Source organism: Hypanus sabinus, chromosome 7, assembly GCF_030144855.1.
Source record: "Hypanus sabinus isolate sHypSab1 chromosome 7, sHypSab1.hap1, whole genome shotgun sequence".
Taxonomy (NCBI): domain Eukaryota; kingdom Metazoa; phylum Chordata; class Chondrichthyes; order Myliobatiformes; family Dasyatidae; genus Hypanus; species Hypanus sabinus.
The window spans coordinates 1,717,928-1,739,169 of NC_082712.1; the positions used below are offsets into that span (position 1 = coordinate 1,717,928).

The 21,242-nt window shown below is 51.9% G+C and overlaps 1 protein-coding gene across 1 annotated transcript in view; it reads right to left on the bottom strand.

The window, feature by feature from the left end:
• nadk2 (NAD kinase 2, mitochondrial) overlaps positions 1–21,242 on the bottom strand; it is a 57,493-nt gene that overhangs the window by 5,126 nt on the left and 31,125 nt on the right. The window contains exons 4-8 of the mRNA XM_059974045.1: positions 20,791–20,872; positions 8,213–8,296; positions 1,202–1,332; positions 460–547; positions 206–301 (exon numbers count right to left, since the gene is read on the bottom strand). Of these exons, the coding sequence (XP_059830028.1) occupies positions 206–301; positions 460–547; positions 1,202–1,332; positions 8,213–8,296; positions 20,791–20,872 (481 nt within the window). The remainder of the gene's footprint in view (positions 1–205; positions 302–459; positions 548–1,201; positions 1,333–8,212; positions 8,297–20,790; positions 20,873–21,242) is intronic.

Sequence of the window (21,242 nt, forward strand, 5' to 3'; positions counted from 1 at the left end):
CAGTCATGATTGCCACAGTTGCTACTGCACCTGTCTGTGATGAATACAGGGGGTGGAGACAGGACCACAGTATAACCCAATATGGGGGAGGGGGCATGGGTCCCATAGGCCTGGTGACTTCGACAGTCTCAACCCTCAGTGAGGGGGTGTTGATCAGGAAATTCTGTCTGCAGTTCAGATACATCCCCAAACCCCACCACCATACCAGGCCCTGGATCCAGTCCCGGTGCAGACATTGAGACCAGAATTCTTGTGCTTCTCCCAGGGTCCATTGTCAATGGAGATCTCATAGTACGATGGCCTGGGGGGGGGAAAAAAAGAGGACAGCACTGTTGATATACTGTCGGAAGGAGGAAGGGACGAGGAAGACCAACCACACATGGGTGAGTGCAGACTGGAGTAGACCCACTGAGGTGGTGGTTAGGGGGTTGGAGCCGCAGTGGGCGTTCGGTAACTCACCGGGATGACAGCGATTCTCCCACAAACACCTCATTGAGAGCCCTGACTGGCAGCAGCTTGGACTGATCACTGACCCGACTGCCCACACCTGTTGGGACCAGACCAGATTCAGTAACACAGGAAATCCAAAACAACACAACACAAAATACTGGAGGAACTCAGTGGGTCAGGCAGCATCTATGGAAAAAAGTAGTCGGCATTTTGGGGTGAGAATCTTCATCCGGACTGGAAAGAAAGGAGGAAGAAATACAAGGTGGTATGTGATAGGTGGAGGGGGGGTGAAGTAAGAGCTGTGAAGTCAATGGTGAAAGAAATATAGGGCTGGAGAAGGGGATCCTGATAGGAGAGGGCAGAATACCATGGAAGAAAGGGAAGGGGGAGGAGCAACAGAAGCAGGCGATGGGTAGGGAAGGAGATGAGGTGAGAGGGAGAAACAAGAATAGGGGATGGTGGGGGGGGGGGGGTGTGAATTACCAGTTTAAGAAATTGATGTTAATGCCATCAGGCTGGAGACTACCCAGATGAAATATAAGGTGTGGCTCCTCCAACCTGAGTGTGGCCTCATCAGAATCTGTACGTTACCAATGTCGCAAACTACAAACCCTGTATGTAACCCGGTATCACTGTTTCAGACCCCACATGTCAGCAGTATCAGTTTCAGACCCCACTCATTACCCAGTGTCGCCATACGACAGATTCCATACGTTACCGGTAGCAATATGTGTCGGACCCCATACATTACCATTGTTCGTGGCCTTGCGATGGGCCGTAGTGTGCTGCTCCAGGCTCAGCTGCTGTTCATGCAGGTCCACAGGGGTGGCATTGAACCCCACCCCTTCCAGGCAAATCCTGATCCTCTGCCTCCACTGCCACCTGCAGGGAGAGGAGACAGTCAGTGAGTGGGGCTGTGCTGCGTCTCTGTCCCCACTCCTATATAGGGTCAGCAACAATGTCCCTTCACTGAAGCAGAATACGAACCTTCTCCAACAGCTTCCCGGATCACTGGGCGTTCTCCCAGGGCAGGTGGCATGTAAACACACAAGAAACCCATATCCTCACACAGAGGGTTTGTGCTAATGAGACATTTCCTCATTATTACCATCATGAAGATATTCAATGTTTTACGAACAAGTTCTTCCCCTTTGCCATCAGATTTCTGAATGTACAATGAACCCCTCAACACTATCTCAGTATTCCTTTGTTTTTGTACTATTAGAATAATATATCTGCCACAAAACAACAAATCTCACATCATTCAAGTCAGTGATAAACCAGATTCTGATTCCACAGTAGTGGGATGGGGGCCAACAACAGTACCATGTCAGCAAGAGGAAGGGTTGAAAAGACAAGGGCTTCTGAGGAGAAGGACAGACAGGCCCATGTTAATGAACACGAGGACACTGATGGGCTAAAGTGTGTTTATTTCAACACAAGGAGTATGATGGATAAGACAATTGTACAATGTCCTGTGTATGTTACTCAGAATGGCCTCTTTGGTTTGTTACAAGTAGGAATGCTTCTTTGTCGGATAAGTGTTTCTCTCACCGTTGTTTCACTTTAGAATGGCTGATATGGTAATTGTATTCATTTGTTAATCAATGGGGAATGTTATTGTGTCTTGTGATGCTGGGAATTTGGGGGAGGGGTTTTTTCACGGGTTTTTGGCGGAAGGAGGAGGCCGAGGAAGGTGGACGTGTGCTGGACTGCGCGTAAGACCACCGGGGTGGTCCCAGGTGCGACGGCCGGATGGGTCGATTGGTTTGTTGATTGAGCTCCAACGAGTGCACTAAACAGACTGAACTTTGATAAGTTGGCGCCTTTTGTTTTTTTCCTTGTGTGTATATATATATATATATATATATGTTGTATTGCCTACTACTCTTTTAATTTTAGTAAACTCTTTAAAGTGTATTTCATAACGGTAGTTGTTGTGGGTTTGATACTGTTGGCGGGCGCGAGGCATTAACTCGATTCTCACAGCACCTGCGTGTACGGGAGGTGGGTTGGAGAGTGGCTGGAACTCAGTTTTCCCCTAGACCGGGGGTCGGCAACCCGCGGCTCCGGAGCCACATGTGGCCCTTTTACGTCTGTGCTGCGGCTCCCTGTTGCTTTGGGAAATAATTGGTCAGTATTTAATTAAAATGTATTTTATGCTAGTTTGTTAGTTTTTGAAATGTAATTCTAAATTTGAAGATTATGGTGATCTTGTACAATCTAAATAAGACGTTGTGGCGACCCATTTCCTGACACATCCGAACCGGCTCACAATTAGCCAGTGTTCAGGCTAAGGGAGATAGCCTACGGGGGTTTGTGAGTACGTGTCTTTTGCAGCATCCACGCCCATGGGGGGCGGGTTGAGGGAGGCTTAAAAGCAAGGCTGTTTAGTTCGAATAAAGCTATCTTTGACTGCAGTTTACTGACTGCGTGTAGCACACCGCTACAACGTGTTTTTATCGCTGGCTGTCCAGAGGGGAGGTGCTGAAACGCTTTGTCGCATGTCTGGAAGAAGTGAAAACGTTCCTGGGCAGCAAAGGGCTCACCTTTCCTGAGCTGGAACAGCCAGAGTGGCTGGAAAAGCTACACTTCATGGTAGACATGACAGCGCACCTAAACACGCTGAACACAGCTCTTCAGGGGAAAGGACGTACAGCCCTAAACATGCTGGAGGATGTTTTGGCATTCGAGCGCAAGTTGACAGTGCTTGCCAGAGATTTACAGAAAGGCACATTGTCTCACTTCCCCAATTTGAGAGAGTTCAAACAAGGTCACGACATGATAAATTCGGAGTATTTACATTCTGCAATCATCGCAATGCAAACATCGTTTGGGAACCGCTTCTGTGAGTTCAGAGAGGAAAAAAACACATTATCCTTCCCGGTCACTCCCCTAAGCATCGATCCATCCCTACTGAATACGACTGCATTGTCAGGTGTGAGTCAAGCTGACCAAGTATGATAAATATTTTAATTGCCTATTTTACGTATATTCATATGTTTTCATTGTTCAGTGAAATAGTCCTTTTATTTTTCAGGTTGACAGCTGGCTGACGTTATTTTTGGTTTGCTGCTAGCGGCAAATTTAAGTTTGGCGTTTTTCATAAATACAAGAAGGACTCAAATAGACGTTGAGTATTTTACTTAAAAGTAACCTTCAACCCAACGTCTTTTTCTCGGAGTTCAAAATGTTTTTGTTGCATGCAGAAATGTAATTTCGTTTTCTCTGCAGGAGTTCATCAATTTCATAAATGCAACACATTATAGTTTGTTTATACATAGCATAAAGGCAAAACAAAACGTTGTATGCAGTGTTATTTCATTTTAAATGTCAAACGGGTTTTGCGGCTCCCAGTGTTTTCTTTTCTGTGGGAAACGGGTCCAAGTGGCTCTTTCAGTGGTAAAGGTTGCTGACCCCTGCCCTAGACATATACCAGCCTGTTGGGTAAGGGTTACACAATGAATTTAGTCTGGATCAGTAAAGGGAACTGATGAAGTGACCTTTACACGGACTTGGTTGCGAGGACAAGAACAGCAGATGCAAGAGGTGAGGGTATTACATCACTCAGAGAGGACATCTACTGAGGCAGTATGGGTAGAGCTTGGGAATGCGGTGTAGGTACAATCACTCCAGTGCGGTTTGACTATACGCCTCCCAAAAGTCACTGAGAGTTTGAGGGACAGATCACAGACATATAAAAGCAAGGTTGTCAAGAGTGACCAACGTCCTGTCATCATCAGGAACTCCCTAAGTGCCAGAGGTTAGATGTGTCCACATTGACACAGTCTAGCCAGGGAAGGGGCCCTACTGAGCCTTGTCACGGGAAACGAGCCTGGGCAAGTGATTGGAGTTTTGGGGAGGGGGTGGCATTTTGGGAACTGAGATCATAACTTGATAAGTTATCAGAGAGTAATGGAAAAGAATAGATTGGACGTCGGGAGAAAATGCTAAAGTGGGGAAAAGCGGTATTAGACAGAAACCTGGCACTGCAAATTCACAGCACTGTTGGAAGGCCCAGTCAGTATAAGATCAGCTGGACTGAATTCAGGACCGACATGTTTCCATGGGAAAGAAAAACATGGCTGGCAATGTTCAGGAACTGCGGATGATGAGATATGAACGCTTAGTTTATAAAGTACAAGGATAGTGTGAGGTTTTGGAAAGTCAGGCAGACCTTCGAGAAACGTAAAGGAAGTAGGAAAGACTTACAGGGAATTCCGTCGCCTAAAAAGAAAATTATTTTTATTTCAAGTTTCAGTACATTTACTGGCCCTTGCCACGTCACACCAATGTGACCAATTAAGTCGTATGTCTATGGAATGTGGAGGAAAATGGAGCAGAGGAAGCACACGCTGTCACAGGGAAAACACCCTTACAGATAACAGAAGGAATTAATCCCAGGTCAATAGCATTATGCTAACTGCTACACTACCACCCACAAAAATGTCCTTGGTGAATAAGATTAAGGAAAATGCTATGCCATTTTAAATGAGGGCAGCTATGGAGAGGGTAATACAGGGCAAGGATAAGGGAGGTATTTTTTTCCTGAAGCCAGAGGACACAAAATAGCTGGTAGCGCAGACAACAATGAAGGTTATCAAAAATCACAGGGATTGTGATCAGCTAGGAAATGTACTGAAATATAAATTGTAGGCCCTTTGGCCCACAAACCCAACTCTAAGATCAATCTAACCCTTCCCTCCATTTTTCTATCAGCTATGTGCCTAAGAGTTTCTTAACTGCCTGTAATGTATCTGCCTCAACCATCCCACACCCACCCATCATGTATAAAAAAGGAATGAAAGGGTTACTGTAAGAGGAACGTCTGGCAGCTCTTGGGCTGTATTCCCCGGAGTTCAGGAGAATGAGGGGGAATCTCAGAAACATTTCAAATGTTAAAAGGCCTGAACAGATTAGATAAGGCAAAGTTATTTCCCATGGTAGGGGGAGTCCAGGTCAAGAGGGCACGACTTCAGGATTGAAGGACATCCTTTTAGAACTGAGATGCGGAGAAATTACTTTAGTCAGAGGGTGGTAAATGTGTGGAATTTGCTGCCACGAGCAGCTGTGGAGGCCAAGTCATTGGGTGTATTTAAGGCAGAGAGAGATAGGTCCTTGATAAGCCAGGACATCAAAGAGTATGGGGTGAAAGCAAAGAAGTGTGGATGACTGGAAGATTTGGATCAGCCCATGGTTGAATGGAACACTCGATAGGCCGAATGGCCTACTTCTGTTCCTATATCTTATGGTTTGAAAAAACCTCTCCCCCATTTGCCTTAAAATAATGCCCTTTTCGTATTAGCCATTTCCACACTGGGGAAAAGTCTCTGGCTGTCCACTTGATCAATGCCTCTTATCATCTTGTACACACTGATCAAGTCATTTCTCATCCCTTTTTACTTCAAAGAAAAAAGCCTTAGCTCACTCAGCTTATCCTCTTAAGACAAGATCTCCATTAATACCAATTCCATTTACTGGCATCTTTCAGTCTAAGACTAAGGAGCTGGTGGTGGACCTGAGGAGGGCTAAGGCACCGGTGACCCGTTTCCATCCAAGGGGTCAGTGTGGATATGGTGGAGGATTACAAATACCTGGGGATACGAATGGACAATAAACTGGACTGGTCAAAGAACACTGCGGCTGTCTACAAGGGGCAGAGCCGTCTCTATTTCCTGAGGAGACTGAGGTCCTTTAACATCTGCCAGACGATGCTGAGGATGTTCTACGAGGCTGTGGTGGCCAGTGCTATCGTGTTTGCTGTTGTGTGCTAGGGCAGCAGGCTGAGGGTAGCAGACACCAACAGAATCTACAAGCTCATTCCTAAGGCCAGTGATGTTGTGGGGGTGGAGCTGGACTCTTTGACGGTGGTGTCTGAAAAGAGGATGCTGTCCAAGTTGCATGCCATCTTGGACAATGACTCCTATCCACTCCATAATGGACTGGTTAGGCACAGGAGTACATTCAGCCAGATACTCATTCCACTGAGATTTAACACTGAGCATCATAGGAAGTCATTCCTGCCTGTGGCCATCAAACTTTACAACTCCTCCCTCGGAGTGTCAGACACCCTGAGCCAATAGGCTGGTCCTGGACTTAATTCCACTTGGCATGATTAACATATTATTATTTAATTATTTATGGTTTTATATTGCTATATTTCTTCACTATTCTTGGTTGGTGCGGCTGTAACAAAACCCAATTTCCCTCGGGATCAATAAAGTATGTCTGTCTGTCTGATCACAGTGGACTTTTACTATCCATTTTGATATTGTTTACTAGCTTGCTTTCATATTTCATCTTTTCCCTTCTAACTTCCCAATCCCCTGTTTTCCCACTAATTTTTGCTTTGTTGTATGCCCTCTCTTTTGCTTTTCGATTAGCTTTGACTTCTCTTGTCAGCCACGGTTGTACTATTTTGCCATTTGAGTATTTCTTTGTTTTTGGAATACATCTATCCTGCACCTTTCTTATTTTTCCCAGAAACTCAAGCCAATTTACTTTGGCCAACTCATCTCTCATATCACTGTAATTTCCTTTACTCCACTGAAATACTGCTCCATCAGAATTTAACTTGCTCCCTATCAAATTTCAAGTTGAAATCAATCATATTGTGATCACTGCCTCCTCAGGGTTATTTTACCTTAAGCTCGTTAATGAGCTCCGGTTCATTACATAACACCCAGTCCAGTATAGCTGACCCCCCAGTAGGCTCAACAACAAACTCAAAAAGCTATCTCATAGGCATTCAACAAACTCACTCTCCAGAGATCCATTTCCAACCTGATTTTCCCAATTGACTTGTATGTTGAAATCTCCCGTGACTACATAACATTGCCCTTTTGACGTGCCTATTCTATTTCCTGTTGTAATCTTAAGTTCACATCCCAGCTACTGTTGGGAGGCCTGTATATAACTGCCATCAGGGTCCTTTTACCCTTGTAGTTTCTTAACTTAACCCACAAGGATTCAACATCTTCCAACCCAATGTCACATCTTTCTGCTGATTTGATGACATTCTTCACTAGCATAGCCGCACCATTCCCTCTGCCTACCTTCCTATCCCTCCGATATAATGAGTAACCTTAGACATTCAGCTCCCAACTACAACCATCCTTCAGCCATAATTCAGTGATGGCCACAACTTCACACCTGACAATCTGTAATACTGGAACAAGTCCATCCACCTTATTTCGTATACAACACACAATGATACCCACCCCTGCTGGATGCAATTATGTCCAATCATCTTCCTGCCCTCCCTGACAGTCTGACTGCATGCTATCTTTGCTTTTTTTACCATTTGTCCTATCCTGAGTCCCTTCACTACACTACCCACCCTCTGCCAAATTAGCTTAAACCCTCACCAACAGCTCTAACAAACCCGCCAGCGCGAGTATCGGGCCCCCTCGGGTTCAGGTGCAAGCCGTCCCTTTTGAACAGGTCATTCGCCCCCAGAAGAGATCCCAATGATCCGAGAACCTGAAGCTCTGCTGCCTGCACCAGCTTCTCAGCCACGCGTTAATTTAACAGATCATCCTGCTTCTCAGGTTTCTACCCAGCTCTCTAAATTCCCTTGAGGACTCATAGTTTTTCCTTTCTGGAGCCACATTTCTGCAAGAGCAAGTATGCAGTAGTTCCTCATCAGTCGCTCGTGCAGCCGCAGATAAACACAATGCAGTTCATGAACTTTTATCTTCTGAATCAACCAAGCACAAGGGACTGTGTCAAGGCCAACTTTGTGCACTAAAGCCCACCTCACCTGAACTCTCCCTGTTGAAGCTTCCTGAGTGCATCAGAAAAGCAGTGAGTGTACTTCAGTGGAAGACACAGGTGTCCCAGAGACCTACAAAGACAGCAGTCAGCACTTAGTGATAGCCAGGGAGACAGCCATTACAGACACACGGCAACACCAGGGAGACAGCCATTACAGACACACGGCAACACCAGGGAGACAGAGCCATTACAGACACACGTCAACACCAGGGAGACAGCCATTACAGACACACGTCAACACCAGGGAGACAGCCATTACAGACACACGGCAACACCAGGGAGACAGAGCCATTACAGACACATGACAACACTAGGGAGACAGAGCCATTACAGACACACGTCAACACCAGGAAGGCAGAGCCATTACAGAACACACGGCAACACCAGGGAGACAGAGCCATTACAGACACACGTCAACACCAGGAAGGCAGAGCCATTACAGACACACGTCAACACTAGGGAGACAGAGCCATTACAGACACACGTCAACACCAGGAAGGCAGAGCCATTACAGACACACGACAACACTAGGGAGACAGAGCCATTACAGACACACGTCAACACCAGGAAGGCAGAGCCATTACAGAACACACGGCAACACCAGGGAGACAGAGCCATTACAGACACACGTCAACACCAGGAAGGCAGAGCCATTACAGACACACGTCAACACCAGGAAGGCAGAGCCATTACAGAACACACGGCAACACCAGGGAGACAGAGCCATTACAGACACACGTCAACACCAGGAAGGCAGAGCCATTACAGACACACGTCAACACCAGGAAGGCAGAGCCATTACAGAACACACGGCAACACCAGGGAGACAGAGCCATTACAGACACACGTCAACACCAGGAAGGCAGAGCCATTACAGACACACGTCAACACCAGGAAGGCAGAGCCATTACAGAACACACGGCAACACCAGGGAGACAGAGCCATTACAGACACACGACAACACTAGGGAGACAGAGCCATTACAGACACACGACAACACTAGGGAGACAGAGCCATTACAGAACACACGGCAACACCAGGGAGACAGAGCCATTACAGAACACACGGAAACACTAGGGAGACAGAGCCACGACAGACACACGGCAACACCAGGAAGGCAGAGCCATTACAGAACACACGGCAACACCAGGGAGACAGAGCCATGACAGACACACAGAAACACCAGGGAGACAGAGCCATTACAGACACACAGAAACACCAGGGAGACAGAGCCATTACAGACACACGTCAACACCAGGAAGGCAGAGCCATTACAGACACACGTCAACACCAGGGAGACAGCCATTACAGACACACGGCAACACCAGGAAGGCAGAGCCATTACAGACACACGGCAACACCAGGAAGGCAGAGCCATTACAGAACACACGGAAACACCAGGGAGACAGAGCCATTAGACACAGGTCAACACCAGGGAGACAGAGCCATTACAGACACACGGCAATACCAGGGAGGCAGAGCCATTACAGATACACAGAAACAGCAGGGAGACAGAGCCATTACAGACACACAGAAACACCAGGGAGACAGAGCCATTAGACACACGTCAACACCAGGGAGACAGAGCCATTACAGAACACACGGAAACACCAGGGAGACAGAGCCATGACAGACACACGTCAACACCAGGGAGACAGAGCCATTACAGAACACACGGAAACACCAGGGAGACAGAGCCATTACAGAACACACGGAAACACCAGGGAGACAGAGCCATTAGACACAGGTCAACACCAGGGAGACAGAGCCATTACAGACACACGGCAACACCAGGGAGGCAGAGCCATTAGACACAGGTCAACACCAGGGAGACAGAGCCATTACAGACACACGGCAACACCAGGGAGGCAGAGCCATTACAGATACACAGAAACAGCAGGGAGACAGAGCCATTACAGACACACAGAAACACCAGGGAGACAGAGCCATTACAGAACACACGGAAACACCAGGGAGACAGAGCCATTAGACACACGTCAACACCAGGGAGACAGAGCCATTACAGACACACAGAAACACCAGGGAGACAGAGCCATTAGACACACGTCAACACCAGGGAGACAGAGCCATTAGACACAGGTCAACACCAGGGAGACAGAGCCATTACAGACACACGGCAACACCAGGGAGACAGAGCCATTACAGACACACGGCAACACCAGGGAGACAGAGCCATTAGACACAGGTCAACACCAGGGAGACAGAGCCATTACAGACACACGGCAACACCAGGGAGACAGAGCCATTAGACACACGTCAACACCAGGGAGACAGAGCCATTAGACACAGGTCAACACCAGGGAGACAGAGCCATTACAGACACACGGCAACACCAGGAAGACAGAGCCATTAGACACACGTCAACACCAGGGAGACAGAGCCATTAGACACAGGTCAACACCAGGGAGACAGAGCCATTACAGACACACGGCAACACCAGGGAGACAGAGCCATTAGACACAGGTCAACACCAGGGAGACAGAGCCATTACAGACACACAGAAACAGCAGGGAGACAGAGCCATTACAGACAAACAGAAACACCAGGGAGACAGAGCCATTACAGACACACAGAAACACCAGGGAGACAGAGCCATTACAGACACACAGAAACAGCAGGGAGACAGAGCCATTACAGAACACATGGAAACACCAGGGAGACAGAGCCATTAGACACAGGTCAACACCAGGGAGACAGAGCCATTACAGACACACAGAAACAGCAGGGAGACAGAGCCATTAGACACACGTCAACACCAGGGAGACAGAGCCATTACAGAACACACGGAAACACCAGGGAGACAGAGCCATGACAGACACACGTCAACACCAGGGAGACAGAGCCATTACAGACACACGTCAACACCAGGGAGACAGAGCCATTATAGACACACAGAAACAGCAGGGAGACAGAGCCATTACAGACACACAGAAACACCAGGGAGACAGAGCCATTACAGACACACGGCAACACCAGGGAGGCAGAGCCATTACAGACACACAGAAACAGCAGGGAGACAGAGCCATTACAGACACACAGAAACACCAGGGAGACAGAGCCATTACAGACACACGTCAACACCAGGAAGGCAGAGCCATTACAGACACACGTCAACACCAGGGAGACAGCCATTACAGACACACGGCAACACCAGGGAGACAGCCATTACAGACACACGTCAACACCAGGAAGGCAGAGCCATTACAGACACACGTCAACACTAGGGAGACAGAGCCATGACAGACACACGGCAACACCAGGAAGGCAGAGCCATTACAGAACACACGGAAACACCAGGGAGACAGAGCCATTAGACACAGGTCAACACCAGGGAGACAGAGCCATTACAGACACACGGCAACACCAGGGAGACAGAGCCATTACAGACACACAGAAACACCAGGGAGACAGAGCCATTAGACACAGGTCAACACCAGGGAGACAGAGCCATTAGACACACGTCAACACCAGGGAGACAGAGCCATTACAGACACACAGAAACAGCAGGGAGACAGAGCCATTACAGACAAACAGAAACACCAGGGAGACAGAGCCATTACAGACACACAGAAACACCAGGGAGACAGAGCCATTACAGACACACAGAAACAGCAGGGAGACAGAGCCATTACAGAACACATGGAAACACCAGGGAGACAGAGCCATTAGACACAGGTCAACACCAGGGAGACAGAGCCATTACAGACACACAGAAACAGCAGGGAGACAGAGCCATTAGACACACGTCAACACCAGGGAGACAGAGCCATTACAGAACACACGGAAACACCAGGGAGACAGAGCCATGACAGACACACGTCAACACCAGGGAGACAGAGCCATTACAGACACACGTCAACACCAGGGAGACAGAGCCATTATAGACACACAGAAACAGCAGGGAGACAGAGCCATTACAGACACACAGAAACACCAGGGAGACAGAGCCATTACAGACACACGGCAACACCAGGGAGGCAGAGCCATTACAGACACACAGAAACAGCAGGGAGACAGAGCCATTACAGACACACAGAAACACCAGGGAGACAGAGCCATTACAGACACACGTCAACACCAGGAAGGCAGAGCCATTACAGACACACGTCAACACCAGGGAGACAGCCATTACAGACACACGGCAACACCAGGGAGACAGCCATTACAGACACACGTCAACACCAGGAAGGCAGAGCCATTACAGACACACGTCAACACTAGGGAGACAGAGCCATGACAGACACACGGCAACACCAGGAAGGCAGAGCCATTACAGAACACACGGAAACACCAGGGAGACAGAGCCATTAGACACAGGTCAACACCAGGGAGACAGAGCCATTACAGACACACGGCAACACCAGGGAGACAGAGCCATTACAGACACACAGAAACACCAGGGAGACAGAGCCATTAGACACACGTCAACACCAGGGAGACAGAGCCATTACAGAACACACAGAAACACCAGGGAGACAGAGCAATGACAGACACACGTCAACACCAGGGAGACAGAGCCATTACAGAACACACGGAAACAGCAGGGAGACAGAGCCATTACAGAACACACGGAAACACCAGGGAGACAGAGCCATTAGACACAGGTCAACACCAGGGAGACAGAGCCATTACAGACACACGGCAACACCAGGGAGGCAGAGCCATTACAGATACACAGAAACAGCAGGGAGACAGAGCCATTACAGACACACAGAAACACCAGGGAGACAGAGCCATTACAGAACACACGGAAACACCAGGGAGACAGAGCCATTAGACACACGTCAACACCAGGGAGACAGAGCCATTACAGACACACAGAAACACCAGGGAGACAGAGCCATTAGACACACGTCAACACCAGGGAGACAGAGCCATTAGACACAGGTCAACACCAGGGAGACAGAGCCATTACAGACACACGGCAACACCAGGGAGACAGAGCCATTACAGACACACGGCAACACCAGGGAGACAGAGCCATTAGACACAGGTCAACACCAGGGAGACAGAGCCATTACAGACACACGGCAACACCAGGGAGACAGAGCCAATAGACACACGTCAACACCAGGGAGACAGAGCCATTAGACACAGGTCAACACCAGGGAGACAGAGCCATTACAGACACACGGCAACACCAGGGAGACAGAGCCATTAGACACACGTCAACACCAGGGAGACAGAGCCATTAGACACAGGTCAACACCAGGGAGACAGAGCCATTACAGACACACGGCAACACCAGGGAGGCAGAGCCATTAGACACAGGTCAACACCAGGGAGACAGAGCCATTACAGACACACGGCAACACCAGGGAGGCAGAGCCATTAGACACAGGTCAACACCAGGGAGACAGAGCCATTACAGACACACGGCAACACCAGGGAGGCAGAGCCATTACAGATACACAGAAACAGCAGGGAGACAGAGCCATTACAGACACACAGAAACACCAGGGAGACAGAGCCATTAGACACACGTCAACACCAGGGAGACAGAGCCATTACAGAACACACGGAAACACCAGGGAGACAGAGCCATTAGACACAGGTCAACACCAGGGAAACAGAGCCATTACAGACACACAGAAACAGCAGGGAGACAGAGCCATTACAGAACACATGGAAACACCAGGGAGACAGAGCCATTAGACACAGGTCAACACCAGGGAGACAGAGCCATTACAGACACACAGAAACAGCAGGGAGACAGAGCCATTAGACACACGTCAACACCAGGGAGACAGAGCCATTACAGAACACACGGAAACACCAGGGAGACAGAGCCATGACAGACACACGTCAACACCAGGGAGACAGAGTCATTACAGACACACGTCAACACCAGGGAGACAGAGCCATTATAGACACACAGAAACAGCAGGGAGACAGAGCCATTACAGACACACAGAAACACCAGGGAGACAGAGCCATTACAGACACACGGCAACACCAGGGAGGCAAAGCCATTACAGACACACAGAAACAGCAGGGAGACAGAGCCATTACAGAACACACGGAAACACCAGGGAGACAGAGCCATTAGACACAGGTCAACACCAGGGAGACAGAGCCATTACAGACACACAGAAACACCAGGGAGACAGAGCCATTACAGACACACGGCAACACCAGGGAGGCAGAGCCATTACAGACACACAGAAACAGCAGGGAGACAGAGCCATTACAGACACACAGAAACACCAGGGAGACAGAGCCATTATAGAACACACAGCTCAGCGTGGGGCAGAGATCGGGAAGATTAAAAATTGTTTTATTACATCCTGAGGACTGAGGAGAGAGTAGACACAGATTCTGGGGTCTGAGTGGGGGGGGGGGGGGGGAACACCCTGTGGTGAGAGCAGAAACACAGGTTCTGGGGTCTGAGTGGGTGGTACACCCCCTGGGGAGAGCAGAAACAGAGGTTCTGCGGTCTGAGTGGGGGGGTACACCCCGTGTGGAGAGCAGAAACACAGGCTCTGGGGTCTGAGCGGTGGGTACACCCTGTGGGGAGAGCAGAAACACAGGTTCTGGGGTCTGAGTGGGGGGAACACTGTGGGGAGAGCAGAAACACAGGTTCTGGGGACTGAGTGGGGGGTACACCCCGTGGGGAGAGCAGAAACACATAGTTCTGCGGTCTTAGTGGGGGGAACACCCTGTGGGGAGAGCAGAAACACAGGTTCTGGGGTCTGAGTGGGGGGTACACCCCGTGGGGAGAGCAGAAACACAGGTTCTGGGGTCTGAGTGGGGTTATACCCCGTGGGGAGAGCAGAAACACAGGTTCTGGGGTCTGAGTGGGGGGTACACCCCGTGGGGAGAGCAGAAACACAGGTTCTGGGGTCTGAGTGGGGGGTACACCCCGTGGGGAGAGCAGAAACACAGGTTCTGGGGTCTGAGTGGGGGGTACACCCCGTGGGGAGAGCAGAAACACAGGTTCTGGGGTCTGAGTGGGGGGTACACCCTGTGGGGAGAGCAGAAACAGAGGTTCTGGGGTCTGAGTGGGGGGTACACCCCGTGGGGAGAGCAGAAACTCAGGTTCTGGGGTCTGAGTGGGGGGTACGCCCTGTGGGGAGAGCAGAAACACAGGTTCTGGGGTTTGAGAGGGGGGAACACTGTGGGGAGAGCAGAAACACAGGTTCTGGGGTCTGAGTGGGGGGAACACTGTGGGGAGAGCAGAAACACAGGTTCTGGGGTCTGAGTGGGGGGGTACACCCTGTGGGGAGAGCAGAAACACAGGTTCTGGGGTCTGAGTGGGGGGAACACTGTGGGGAGAGCAGAAACACAGGTTCTGGGGACTGAGTGGGGGGTACACCCCGTGGGGAGAGCAGAAACACAGGTTCTGCGGTCTTAGTGGGGGGAACACCCTGTGGGGAGAGCAGAAACAGAGGTTCTGGGGTCTGAGTGGGGGGTACACCCCGTGGGGAGAGCAGAAACATGGGTTCTGGGGTCTGAGTGGTGGGTACACCCTGAGGGGAGAGCCGAAACACAGGTTCTGGGGTCTTAGTGGGGGGAACACCCTGTGGGGAGAGCAGAAACAGAGGTTCTGGGGTCTGAGTGGGGGGGGTACACCCCATGGGGAGAGCAGAAACACAGGTTCTGCGGTCTGAGTGGGGGGTACACCCTGTGGGGAGAGCAGAAACATGGGTTCTGGGGTCTGAGTGGTGGGTACACCCTGAGGGGAGAGTCGAAACACAGGTTCTGGGGTCTTAGTGGGGGTAACACCCTGTGGGGAGAGCAGAAACAGAGGTTCTGGGGTCTGAGTGGGGGGGTACACCCCATGGGGAGAGCAGAAACACAGCTTCTGCGGTCTGAGTGGGGGGTACACCCTGAGGGGAGAGCAGAAACACAGGTTCTGGGGTCTTAGTGGGGGGAACACCCCGAGGGGAGAGCAGAAACACAGGTTCTGGGGTCTGAGTGGGGGGTACACCCCGTGGGGAGAGCAGAAACACAGGTTCTGGGGTCTGAGTGGGGGGTACACCCCGTGGGGAGAGCAGAAACACAGGTTCTGGGGTCTGAGTGGGGGGAACACTGTGGGGAGAGCAGAAACACAGGTTCTGCGGTCTGAGTGGGGGGTACACCCTGTGGGGAGAGCAGAAACATGGGTTCTGGGGTCTGAGTGGTGGGTACACCCTGAGGGGAGAGCAGAAACACAGGTTCTGGGGTCTTAGTGGGGGGAACACCCCGAGGGGAGAGCAGAAACACAGGTTCTGGGGTCTGAGTGGGGGGTACACCCCGTGGGGAGAGCAGAAACACAGGTTCTGGGGTCTGAGTGGGGGGAACACTGTGGGGAGAGCAGAAACATGGGTTCTGGGGTCTGAGTGGTGGGTACACCCTGAGGGGAGAGCAGAAACACAGGTTCTGGGGTCTTAGTGGGGGGAACACCCTGTGGGGAGAGCAGAAACAGAGGTTCTGGGGTCTGAGTGGGGGGTACACCCCGTGGGGAGAGCAGAAACACAGGTTCTGGGGTCTTAGTGGGGGGAACACCCTGTGGGGAGAGCAGAAACAGAGGTTCTGGGGTCTGAGTGGGGGGGTACACCCCATGGGGAGAGCAGAAACACAGGTTCTGCGGTCTGAGTGGGGGGTACACCCTGTGGGGAGAGCAAAAACATGGGTTCTGGGGTCTGAGTGGTGGGTACACCCTGAGGGGAGAGCCGAAACACAGGTTCTGGGGTCTTAGTGGGGGGAACACCCTGTGGGGAGAGCAGAAACAGAGGTTCTGGGGTCTGAGTGGGGGGGTACACCCCATGGGGAGAGCAGAAACACAGCTTCTGCGGTCTGAGTGGGGGGTACACCCTGAGGGGAGAGCAGAAACACAGGTTCTGGGGTCTTAGTGGGGGGAACACCCCGAGGGGAGAGCAGAAACACAGGTTCTGGGGTCTGAGTGGGGGGTACACCCCGTGGGGAGAGCAGAAACACAGGTTCTGGGGTCTGAGTGGGGGGAACACTGTGGTGAGAGCAGAAACTCAGGTTCTGGGGTCTGAGTGGGGGGTACACCCCGTGGGGAGAGCAGAAACACAGGTTCTGGGGTCTGAGTGGGGGGTACACCCCGTGGGGAGAGCAGAAACACAGGTTCTGGGGTCTGAGTGGGGGGTACACCCTGTGGGGAGAGCAGAAACAGAGGTTCTGGGGTCTGAGTGGGGGGTACACCCCGTGGGGAGAGCAGAAACTCAGGTTCTGGGGTCTGAGTGGTGGGTACGCCCTGTGGGGAGAGCAGAAACACAGGTTCTGGGGTTTGAGTGGGGGGAACACTGTGGGGAGAGCAGAAACACAGGTTCTGGGGTCTGAGTGGGGGGAACACTGTGGGGAGAGCAGAAACACAGGTTCTGGGGTCTGAGTGGGGGGAACACCCTGTGGGGAGAGCAGAAACACAGGTTCTGGGGACTGAGTGGGGGGTACACCCCGTGGGGAGAGCAGAAACACAGGTTCTGCGGTCTTAGTGGGGGGAACACCCTGTGGGGAGAGCAGAAACACAGGTTCTGCGGTCTGAGTGGGGGGTACACCCTGTGGGGAGAGCAGAAACATGGGTTCTGGGGTCTGAGTGGTGGGTACACCCTGAGGGGAGAGCCGAAACACAGGTTCTGGGGTCTTAGTGGGGGTAACACCCTGTGGGGAGAGCAGAAACAGAGGTTCTGGGGTCTGAGTGGGGGAGTACACCCCATGGGGAGAGCAGAAACACAGCTTCTGCGGTCTGAGTGGGGGGTACACCCTGAGGGGAGAGCAGAAACACAGGTTCTGGGGTCTTAGTGGGGGGAACACCCCGAGGGGAGAGCAGAAACACAGGTTCTGGGGTCTGAGTGGGGGGTACACCCCGTGGGGAGAGCAGAAACACAGGTTCTGGGGTCTGAGTGGGGGGAACACTGTGGGGAGAGCAGAAACACAGGTTCTGCGGTCTGAGTGGGGGGTACACCCTGTGGGGAGAGCAGAAACATGGGTTCTGGGGTCTGAGTGGTGGGTACACCCTGAGGGGAGAGCAGAAACACAGGTTCTGGGGTCTTAGTGGGGGGAACACCCCGAGGGGAGAGCAGAAACACAGGTTCTGGGGTCTGAGTGGGGGGTACACCCCATGGGGAGAGCAGAAACACAGGTTCTGGGGTCTGAGTGGGGGGTACACCCCGTGGGGAGAGCAGAAACACAGGTTCTGGGGTCTGAGTGGGGGGAACACTGTGGGGAGAGCAGAAACATGGGTTCTGGGGTCTGAGTGGTGGGTACACCCTGAGGGGAGAGCAGAAACACAGGTTCTGGGGTCTTAGTGGGGCGAACACCCTGTGGGGAGAGCAGAAACAGAGGTTCTGGGGTCTGAGTGGGGGGTACACCCCGTGGGGAGAGCAGAAACACAGGTTCTGGGGTCTTAGTGGGGGGAACACCCTGTGGGGAGAGCAGAAACAGAGGTTCTGGGGTCTGAGTGGGGGGGTACACCCCATGGGGAGAGCAGAAACACAGGTTCTGCGGTCTGAGTGGGGGGTACACCCTGTGGGGAGAGCAGAAACATGGGTTCTGGGGTCTGAGTGGTGGGTACACCCTGAGGGGAGAGCCGAAACACAGGTTCTGGGGTCTTAGTGGGGGGAACACCCTGTGGGGAGAGCAGAAACAGAGGTTCTGGGGTCTGAGTGGGGGGGTACACCCCATGGGGAGAGCAGAAACACAGCTTCTGCGGTCTGAGTGGGGGGTACACCCTGAGGGGAGAGCAGAAACACAGGTTCTGGGGTCTTAGTGGGGGGAACACCCCGAGGGGAGAGCAGAAACACAGGTTCTGGGGTCTGAGTGGGGGGTACACCCCGTGGGGAGAGCAGAAACACAGGTTCTGGGGTCTGAGTGGGGGGAACACTGTGGTGAGAGCAGAAACTCAGGTTCTGGGGTCTGAGTGGGGGGTACACCCTGTGGGGAGAGCAGAAACACAGGTTCTGGGGTCTGAGTGGGGGGTACACCCTGTGGGGAGAGCAGAAACACAGGTTCTGGGGTCTGAGTGGGGGGTACACCCCGTGGGGAGAGCAGAAACACAGGTTCTGGGGTCTGAGTGGGGGGTACACCCCGTGGGGAGAGCAGAAACACAGGTTCTGGGGTCTGAGTGGGGGGTACACCCCGTGGGGAGAGCAGAAACACAGGTTCTGGGGTCTGAGTGGGGGGTACACCCCGTGGGGAGAGCAGAAACACAGGTTCTGGGGTCTGAGTGGGGGGTACACCCCGTGGGGAGAGCAGAAACACAGGTTCTGGGGTCTGAGTGGGGGGTACACCCCGTGGTGAGCAGAAACACAGGTTCTGCGGTCTGAGTGGGGGGTACACCCCGTGGGGAGAGCAGAAACACAGGTTCTGGGGTCTGAGTGGGGGGTACACCCCGTGGGGAGAGCAGAAACACAGGTTCTGGGGTCTGAGTGGGTGGTACACCCCGTGGGGAGAGCAGAAACACAGGTTCTGGGGTCTGAGTGGGGGGTACACCCCGTGGGGAGAGCAGAAACACAGGTTCTGGGGTCTGAGTGGGGGGTACACCCCGTGGGGAGAGCAGAAACACAGGTTCTGGGGTCTGAGTGGGGGTTACACCCCGTGGGGAGAGCAGAAACACAGGTTCTGGGGTCTGAGTGGGGGGTACACCCCGTGGGGAGAGCAGAAACACAGGTTCTGCGGTCTGAGTGGGGGGTACACCCCGTGGGGAGAGCAGAAACACAGGTTCTGGGGTCTGAGTGGGGGGTACACCCCGTGGGGAGAGCAGAAACACAGGTTCTGGGGTCTGAGTGGGGGGTACACCCCGTGGGGAGAGCAGAAACACAGGTTCTGGGGTCTGAGTGGGGGGTACACCCCGTGGGGAGAGCAGAAACACAGGTTCTGGGGTCTGAGTGGGGGGTACACCCTGTGGGGAGAGCAGAAACACAGGTTCTGGGGAGAGCAGAGAGCTGAGACGTAGGTTTCGTAAAGTCCAGTGTTAGTTTCAATGAGGAATGGAGAAAGCTCCCAGAACATGAGTGTTCCAGCTGAGTAGCTGACTTTGTTTCAGTGACACTTGGCTTTGCCAGGACCACAGCCGGTCACACTACCGTGCTCTGGAACAATTCTGAGTGGGCTCTCTGGTCTATGAGCTGAGAGGGGCTTGTTTTTGGGGAAAGGTTAGACAGGCTAGGCCTATACTGCTGGAATTTAGCTGAGAGGTGTGAAGGACATTAGCAGAACCATAGTGTTGGGATAGTCTAGATGTCGTAGTTTGAACATGAAGGGTTAAATGAGTGAGAGGTCAGGTCAGCTACAATAACAATGTTTAAGCAACCTATGGGTAATACGGGGAAAGGAGGGTTTACAGGAACATGGGCAATGGGTCTAGTTGGGCCAAGGGACCTGTTTCAGTGCTCTACGACTGACATATGACAGAGGGGAGTGTGTGGAACTCTCCTGCTGAAAGGGAGGTGGACACACCTCTGAAATATAGGTAGGTTATGGACAGGTGCGAGGTGAGGGGTAGGGGAGCTAGTCAGGTCAAGCAGGATTTCACTGAATTGTAGGACAGTTTATATTTCTAACTCACGGCCCACAGTATCCCACACGTGTCAACTTCACCTCTCTGGGTCGGTGTTCACTCCAATGACGGGTTTGAGCCGGCCAAACACTTTACTGGCTGTGAGCAACATCGTCCCATCACCTGCGGGTAAGCAGAGGGGATAGTGAGCTGAAACCCCGAAGGCCTGACCCACCCTCCAATCCCAGCTCCACCTTGCTGAGTTCTCCAGCATTTTGTGTTTGTTATGTAGCCAACTGGAATCCTGGGTCAGTGGGATAGTTAGACCAAAGGCCCTGGTTATGTGCTGCATGATCATAAAACAAGGGGGATGAGGCTGCTCTGAATGGCCACCTTGGCCAGCCCCAGCAGCAGACCGACCCCTCCATTGAGTCTCCGGGGCATAGGTCTGAGACCAGCCGTGCACTGTGGCGCTGCGAGAATGGCTGAGGAGCCACTGACCACTGCCGTTACACTCGCTGATGGTTCTGTACCCCACAGTGACAAATGGTTA